Source organism: Calidris pugnax, unplaced genomic scaffold, assembly GCF_001431845.1.
Source record: "Calidris pugnax isolate Ruff unplaced genomic scaffold, ASM143184v1 scaffold42, whole genome shotgun sequence".
NCBI classification, from domain to species: domain Eukaryota; kingdom Metazoa; phylum Chordata; class Aves; order Charadriiformes; family Scolopacidae; genus Calidris; species Calidris pugnax.
Genome location: NW_015090920.1, coordinates 3,485,282 through 3,494,528, shown reverse-complemented (window position 1 = coordinate 3,494,528; position 9,247 = coordinate 3,485,282). Strand labels below are relative to the sequence as shown.

The following is a 9,247-nucleotide window of genomic DNA, read 5'->3' as shown; positions in this document are numbered from 1 at the left end:
AAAAAAAAGAGAAAAAAAAAGAGAAAAAAAAAGAGAAAAAAAAAGAGAAAAAAAAAGAGAAAAAAAAAGAGAAAAAAAAAGAGAAAAAAAAAGAGAAAAAAAAAGAGAAAAAAAAAGAGAAAAAAAAAGAGAAAAAAAAAGAGAAAAAAAAAGAGAAAAAAAAAGAGAAAAAAAAAGAGAAAAAAAAAGAGAAAAAAAAAGAGAAAAAAAAAGAGAAAAAAAAAGAGAAAAAAAAAGAGAAAAAAAAAGAGAAAAAAAAAGAGAAAAAAAAAGAGAAAAAAAAAGAGAAAAAAAAAGAGAAAAAAAAAGAGAAAAAAAAAGAGAAAAAAAAAGAGAAAAAAGTCATCACCCTCTCAGCATGCCACGATCTGGCCCCGTTTTCCCTTGGGAAGGAGAAGCAAGGGGGCAATGCAGCATCACAAACTGGGGAAAAGGGGTGGAAAAGAGATCTTAACAGGGCTACTTCTCCTCAAAGAAGTAAGAAGCGGCTTGCCTGAGTATTTCTGCCAGGAGACAAGACAGAAAAAGAAGTCTGGGAGGTAGAAAAAGGTTCCCAGCAGCAGGCAAGATCCAGGATTTTGCATATAACCTATAAAAGACAAGCAGCTAAATCCGTCCGTAGAACTAAACTAAGCTACTAAAAGAATAAGTCCAGGAGGATAAAAAGCAAATTGCGAGATAGGAAATGATCTGGAGGAATTAATGTGACCGTGTTGTAATTTTCTGGCACGGTGAAAACAGTCTGAAGGAAGGGTCACCCTGTGCATCAGGGAAAGGACCTGCAGCAGTATCCAAACCCCTGTTCACGGACCATATAATAAACTTAAGACTGATGGGAAAAAGTGATTTGCAAGACAATTTGCTCAGGTGATTACTTGAAACAAGGGGCCCACTGAAGCACAGCCAGAATTGTGTAGACGCTACAATCGAAGAACCGAAACAATGGGGAAAAAAAAATATTGCGAGTTTTGCTATCGTACTGTTTTCAAACAGCTTTTGGTAATTATTAAGAAAAGGTTTTGCCTTTTTGTTGTTGGTATATGAACAATGGAACAACATCATCGAAATTATCGCGTATCTGAACAGTCATGGAAATAAATCAATATAAACGGTGAATAAGCAACAAAAAAAAAGTCATTGTTGTTGGTATATGAACAATGGAACAACATCATCGAAATTATCGCGTATCTGAACAGTCACGGAAATAAATCAATATAAACGTTGAATAAGCAACAAAAAAAAGTCGAGAGGTGTCACTACGTGTGAATTTGCTTTCATGATGGTGTAAAATGTTTTTTGGTTTTTGAGAGAATGCTCCTCACCAAAAAAAACTAGCGTGCAATACTTGAAACCTTAACATTTTTAGCTGTATGAGATTCCACTAAAATTACTGTCATCATAAAACACCCACTTTTCTTTTTTCTGAGCCATAAAATACATATCTCAAAAATCTGATTTAGAATGACAATAGAGTTTATTAGCTACTAAGCACTTCTACAGGATAATTCCACCTTAAACTTCTGAGATTATGCAGCTGCCAGAACTATAAAAAGGCTGCACATTTCCAATGTTTTTTGCCTAATTAAATTAAGAGACCAAGCGATTAATATTCTGCTTACCTCCTAAATTCATTCCAGCTTGCAGACATTTCTGTAATCGACAGGCTGGGCAGTTCTTCCTCCGAATCTTATCAATTATGCAGTCATTCCTTCCCGCACACAGGTAATTGTGCTGTCCTGAAACAGGACCCAAAAACAAAACACATTATTAGAGGATGTATTTACATCATTCCAATTCGCTCTCTGCTGTCGTTTGGCAGTCATTTTCAGCTTCTTATTAATACAGACATTCCCAATCCCATTCTTTGGCCTTCCCAATAATCTTGACGACTTGTCATGGACCTTACTATAAGCATCTCCTCGGTTTAATTTGGGAAGGAGTTTTGGGGTGGCACTCACAAGAGAGATCTCCTCGCCTATTTTTCTAAGCAGGACTGGGATTTTTCTTTTTTGCAAAAAACAAATGATCGGTTTGAACTTTTTCAAATCTTCTTGTATGTGCTGTGTCACAGAGCTGCCTGACAACTCTTAGTTTTGGTACAAAAACCAAGGGCTGTTCTCATGCTAAAGGAGTTCACAACCTAAAGCAGAAATTAAATTAAAGTAGAGGTTAACCTTCCCAACATACTCCACTCTCTTTTTAACCAGTTCCAGTGCTTGATTTCCGATTTAATCAGTTCCTTTCTATACAGCAGAAGGTTTCTGAAGGGTTTACCAAAACAGGCTTAAATTACAACTGTATTACTTCGCTTCTGCAAAGCACCACAGAAGCACTCCCGAGGAGACAGCAGGTATTTAACACATAACATTTAGCAGAAGGGAAATACATGGCAACCGGGGAAATGGGCTGGCATTTGACAACTTGGGAGACTCAAAAGGTGTTTTTGCCTTTGTGGGAGGAAGGCAGGTAGAGAGCCAAGGGATGCAGCCTGTCAGACGAGGGCACTACCACGTGGACTTTTCAAAGTAAAGTGCTTGAATATGATGTGGAAGATTAAAGGGAGCCACGAGGGGGTTGGTGCAGCGTGACAGGAAAAGTGAGAGAAGGTTTTATTATTTCTTTTTTAGCTGTCTCAATCCAGAGGTGACACATGGTCCGCAGCAAATGCGACAAAAAAGCAATGCAGAAGTTTTCCAGAGGAAGGATGAAAGGAGAGGACACGGGACAACAGACTGGAAGGTAAGCTGCAAGACTTGCCAAAACGCCAAGAAAACAGTCCTGTGTAAAATACAACAGGCTGACGTAGAATAAGCGCTGCAAGAACTACGGAGTCTCAGGGACCGGCATTTTAGACATAAAATAAGAAACTCAATACTCCGTAAACTAAACGCAAGTTCATAACAAAGATGCCTGAAACGTGAGGTAGAAGAAAAAAAAAAAAAAAAAATTCAGATTGCAAATGCAGTTAACACCAACCGGCAACGAAGCAGGGAGACTCCTAAGCAGGTCATGGATGAAGCTGGTGAGATGCGCAGAAACCCAAGAGCTGAACATTAAATAACGTTAAAGGTGATGCCCACGACCCAATTTTCTATCTCTGCATCTGGCTTGCCTTCACCCTTCCCCCCTGTTATCTATTTAGACAGTGAATGAAGTTTTAGGGCTGTTTCTTCTCTTCACTGAGCACCTCGAACACAAGAGATAGGATCTGGAGTAAGCCAAGTGCTATTGTAACATCACAAAGGTACCAACATTTAGATAATGCTGCAGGTGTTTAAACAACAAGCAGATGGGAAAATAAGGATTCTGATTTAAAGACCTTACCTAGCACTATGGCACAGATGAAACAGCAATAAATCTTAGGCAAAATAATTTATGAATATGAGCTCATAAAGTTACATCAGGCATAAAAGTCAAGTTGCACGATATAGCAATGGCACCAGTGTCTATCAGCTGGTCTTTAAGTAGGCCTGCTAAACAATAAAAAGATTAAACTATCAGCTAATCACAAAATGAAAACCTAGTTATCACACAGTGTTTATGATGTGATCGATACTAAAAAAGAGATACACAAGAGAAAAGCCAATTTAACTCCCATTTGCATTTTTGCTCTGTGCTGACTTGAGCACATCTCCTAAAGAAGCATCATGCAGACAGCATGAAAGTAAAATTGAAGTAGAAATCAAGAGTGTTTAAAATGATGATATATACAGTACGAAGATGGTTATACGCCTTTACAAATACTGCCACGCTACCTTTTTGTGGGGAGAGGGGAATAGAAAAAAATGGTTATTTTGTGCTAGGAATGGCAGTACGATTGCTCAGTGCTCCTACAATGTCCTTTGTACATCACCGAGTACTGCAATACCATTTTTAGGCTTCCACGGGCGGGTGCAGGCTATTAATATGACAAGTCAGCTCTAATGCTGCAAAATGAACCCCATTGCAGAATCACCCTGAAGGCAGTTTGCTCTACGAAATTGTACACCTGTAAAGTCAACATTTTTCACAACTGCTTTCCCAAGCTAATGGGTTTAATAAAACGAGGTTAACATTTATGTACTCCAGGATAATTACTTGGGTCACATTCTTAAATATTGTGGCAGCGTTCAGTCGACTCAATCACTGTCACACCGCACCCTCACAAGAAATATTCCCACAATAGCAGAATAATTCTGTAAGTCACCCTTCAGATGGTTTAAGCAGCCTGCAATTATTACTTTCTGGCCTATCTACTCTAGACAAAATTTCAGAAAACGTAACTTACTCAAGGTTCATCAATTTTTGAACCATGCATCTCTGAATACTAACGTATGGTACAAAATCTGTAAGTAGTTTTTCTAGTAAGCAAGGTAAAAGACTTTCCAAAAAATAAATGTCTTCTCGGGTTTTTTTCATTTCTAAAAAAAAATAAAATAACCACAGTCATCTTAAAGCTTACATTAATAGAAATAACTTAAAAATCCCTAAAAAGCAGAACTGATCAGCATTCAGACAAACCCTCTATGTAGAGTACACCTATTTTCAGTTTTTCAGTTAAAAAGTTTATCATCTATGATGAAAAAAAATGGCTTCAGCTTTCCATGCAATCAGATATGGTGCTTTTAAAATAAAATCTGTTTTGTAAGATACTCATAATGAATCAGTATCTTCCGTTTGTGCAGCATGTGCCTCACTCATGCCTCTAAACTTCAGAATCAAAACAGAAACCTACACATCCGAAATTGATGCAGCTCTCGACCTTCAGGGCTCTTCAGGATCTCAGTGAGGTGACAGAGATGGTCCTATAAAGAGGCTGATGTTTTTGTGGGGCTAGATCTCCAACTCTTTCAAGACATGTATCAACCTGCTTGTGTAGTTTGTGTTTAGCTTAACCCAGTTCTTCTTTTTATCCAGTTTAATCACTCACCAGTGGGCTGGAAAGTGACAGAGTAGATATCGAATTCTCATCTCCCGTGTGCTAAATGCATTAAGATGAAAGTAATTTTTACATATGCTACCATTAAGTGCACTTATAGACGCTAATTCCTGTTCCATCTAAAATACAGAGTTACAGAAGATGGCAGGAAAATTTCCTGTTCAAAATAAATAAGTAATAGGTACTACACAGTTACACACTAAGAAGAAATAAAAGATCTATCCTATTCACAGTAGAGCTAGGGGAATATTTGAGTTTGCACTCCAGGTTATTGTGTCACTACATACCACATAATGACACATCCAAACGCACATACAAGAATACTTTAATGTTTCCAACTCTCTCACCTGCAAAGACTCTTTAACTCCCTGCTTATATATGCTTAAAAAAGAAAACGAAAAGGAAGTATGCATGAAATTCAGTCTTCCCTTCCTACGTTTTCTTGAACAAGCAAAATTCAGTAGTAAAGGAGGGAAGAAAAAAAGAGCTGCTCCTTCCTACGTTTTCTTGAACAAGCAAAATTCAGCAGTAAAGGAGGGAAGAAAAAGAGCCTATGAATTTGGCCTATGAATTACTGCCAAAATAAGGCTGCAGCAGAAGAGGTGCCTTTCCCCATTTTAAAACTCAGCACAACGATGGGACCACTGGTCCCAAAACCTGACTTTCTCAGGTGAGCTGACAGATGCTGCACTCTTCAAGGGGCTGCGATACTTCCAGGCATGTAAGGCTGCAATGGGGTATAGACATTTCTTTTCAGTAATATTTCTGTTACTAAGGCAAAATTAGAAAATTACAAAAATTTCTGAAATATTCCACATGTTTTATCTTCCTCCTGTAAAGATTATTTTTCCTCCCTATTTTTTTTTGAAGTGTAAGTCAAGAACTGCAAACCATTAATGAGTCTTCTACATTTCTGCTCTCTTGTTAAAATAGCAACTACTATGATCAAATGTTAAATTTTGTAAGGGGAAAAAAAAAAAGGCGTAGTGCTGGAAGAGGATCCAAAGATTGTTTAATTCAAGCCCACTCATGGAAACATGATAAGACTAGCTTAACAGTTCAGGCAGGTTTGGGTTTTGCTTTTTTCCGTTCTCTAAATTTGTCTTAAAACCTTCTGAAGAAAGGTATTCTGCAACTTCCCTACAAGTCATGAAGCTGCGTTTTTTGCCTTTGCATTTAACCCAAATGGGAATATTTTGTAACTGAAAGAGATGTTAACACTCCCCCCAAGACATACAGAGTAATAGATTGCCACCCTCTCACAACAATCTCATGCTTACTGAAAGATCAGAGAATCACAGAATCTTCAAGGTTGGAAGGGACCTTTGAGATCATCGAGTCCAACCACACACAAAAAACCACCACAAAACCAAGAACAAAAACCAACAAAAAACAAACCAACCACAGAGACACAACCCAACAATCTCGGGCACTAGAGCATGCCCTGAAGAGCCACGTCTACACACTTCTGAAATACCTCCAGGGATGGTGACTCCACCACCTCCCTGGGCAGGCCCTTCCAGTGCCTGACCACCCTCTCAGGAAAGTCATTCTTCCCAAGATCTCATCTAAACCTCCCCTGCCCCAACTTCAGACCATTTCCTCTGCTCCTCTCATGATTCCCTTGGGAGAAGAGGCCAACCCCCACCTCTCTACACCCTCCTGTCAGGGAGCTGGAGAGGGCAAGGAGGTCTCCCCTCAGCCTCCTCTTCTCCAAACTCAACATGCCCACTTCCCTCAGCCTCCTCCTCGTAGGACTTGTTCTCCAGACCCCTCCCCAGCTTGGTGGCTCTCCTCTGGACACGCTCCAGCCCCTCAATGTCCTTCTTGTGGTGAGGGGCCCAGAACTGAACCCAGCCCTCGAGGGGAGGCCTCACCAGTGCCCAGTCCAGAGACACCATCACTGCCCTGTTCCTGCTGGCCACGCTGCTCCTGACACAGGCCAGGATGCTGGTGGCCTTCTTGGCCACCTGGGCACACTGCTGGCTCCTGTTCAGCTGGCTGTCCACCAACACCCTGAGGTCCTTTTCTGCTCAGCAGCTTTCCAGCCATTCTGCCCCAAGCCTATAGGGTTGCCTGGGGTTGTTGTGACCCAAGTGCAGGACCCGGCCCTTGGCCTTATTCAACCTCATCCCATTGATCCAACCTGTCCAGATCCCTCTGTAGAACCTTCCGACCCTCAAGCTGATCAAGATTCTCATCTTGTTTGGTGTCATCTGCAAACTTCCTGAGGGTGCACTCAATCCCGTCACCCAGACCATCAATAAAGATATTAAGCAAGACTGGCCCCAAAACTGAGCCCTGAGGGACACCACTTGTGACCAGCCGCCAACAAGATTTCACTCAAAAAAATAGGCATTAAACTGATAAGAACAGATACCACACATGATCTTACCTAAAAAGCCGAGAAGCAATGTTCCCCATGTTCCCCATCTCTGTTCTAGACTAAACAAATCCAGCTCTCTCCATCTTTTCTCACAGGTCATGTTCCCTAAATCTGTTGCCATTCCTCTTATTCTCCTCCAGTTTCTTTCACACATCAGAGTGCCCAAAGCCGGGTACGTTTTTCTTGCCGAGTTTCACCATCACTAAGCCAACTAAAATGGTTACTTCCTGCACAGAGCAGCCCTGCTGACGCAATCCTGGACCAGATCTGGCTTTTGGCAATGGCGTTGGGTTGTTGACTCATGCTCGCTTGGTGTGCCCTTAACGCCCAGCTCCTCTCCAGCAGCACCACTGCCTTCCATTCCGTTCTTTCCTGCTTCCACCTGGGCAGCCAACTCTCTTTTTTTTCCCCTCTGCTAGAGTCACACACCCCTGGGAGAGGAAAGGGAAAAATCAAAAGCCACTCCGGGGATGGTGCCTTGGGTCCCAACACAAAGACGTGATTGAGGAAGGACAGGGAAGTGAGAAAACAGGAGTGGCAGCTGCGGACCAAATAAAGCAGAAAAAGCTTGAAAAACTCTCAATTTTTAAAATAGCATCTCACTGAAGCACATCAAAATGCACATAAAATTAATAAACTTTCCTCCTTCCTCCACAATGAGAATTAATACTTTGACTCATAAAATTGCAGGCGAAGTTGTCTTCTTTCTCCCTGCAGGCTGCCAGAATGGCCAAACCTTCTTCCAGAGTTTGAGGAAAGAGAAGCTGGAAGCCACCTCCAGCCCTGCCTTACAGATCTGCACATCAGAGCTAGGATCCTTTTTTTTTTTTTTTGCAGCTTCTGGGCTGGAAGAAGGGCTTAGATTTCTCCATATTTCCCAAGTGGGAAGTTCATGTCCATGATAACAACAATGTGTAAAAACCTTATGGTTTGGAGTACCTATTTGCTCCAGCTGGTGTAAGCAGGGGTTTAACTATTACCTGGGCATCCTTAGTGCAGGGAATTCCTCTAAAGATCCTCCTACTGCTCCAATCAGTATTTTCCAGTGTAACCACCCATTTTACTGAAGATACTCTTGATAACACCAGTGAGTGAGGAGGAGAAAAGGAAATCTGGGTTGTACGGCTGTAATGTACACCGTTTCCCTCAATTCCATAAATGTTATTAACCATTCAGCTCTTCCCTTCACCCACCAGCCTGTCAGGTTGCACCTGCAGCCCTTCTGACCTGGGCTACAGACCTTCCCTGCTGAAGGAAAGACAAAGAAAACACGCTACAGAAAATCATCAGGATTTTCTGAGGTCTCACCTCCGGAATAGCTGGTCAGCAAACAGAACTTAACACCAGGGGGTCTTTCTGCTTTCTCTTCTAGCCCTAATGAAGGGCTTTGCCCCCTACAGCAAGACGTGTGACATAATCTGCACATCCTAACCTCTGGTTTGTGCTCACTGAGCTGTGATGTGCTCCTCTCACCCAGCTCCGAAGCCTTCACAGATTTTGTGAAAGGGGTGTTATCTCTGTAATCCATATAGTTTATTTTTTATTAATTAAAAGAGCTTATTTCTATCTTTTAGTGGCCAGTATATAAATAAAATTAGTGATAAGATCTGTCACAATGATTTTCCACATACAGAAAAGGATTTTCTGTTTGACAGGAGTTGTATCACACTACCGAGAAAGAAACTGCCTATACCTGAGGTTTTTATTTCACCATCTGCAGTAGGGTAGGTACTCTCCAATAAATCAGCAGGGTTAAGTACAATGATGAATCTCTTTCCAAATTTTAGTTGTTTTCACAGAGCCTCTGTTTCTTGCAGTTGGAAAAAAAAAATTAAAAAAAAAAAAGGAAAATGCCTGCTATTCAGTGGAAATCAGAACTGCATTTTCATTTAAAAGGTCCATTTGTTACACAGTGGAGGGCTTTTTTTTTTTTTTTTTTTTTT

General features: G+C 40.8%; 1 protein-coding gene across 1 annotated transcript in view; it reads right to left on the bottom strand.

Annotated features, from left to right (window-relative positions):
• The window catches only part of NR3C2 (nuclear receptor subfamily 3 group C member 2), a 248,423-nt gene that overhangs the window by 69,680 nt on the left and 169,496 nt on the right, over nucleotides 1–9,247 (bottom strand). The window contains exon 3 of the mRNA XM_014950015.1: nucleotides 1,620–1,736. Within this exon, the coding sequence (XP_014805501.1) occupies nucleotides 1,620–1,736 (117 nt within the window). The remainder of the gene's footprint in view (nucleotides 1–1,619; nucleotides 1,737–9,247) is intronic.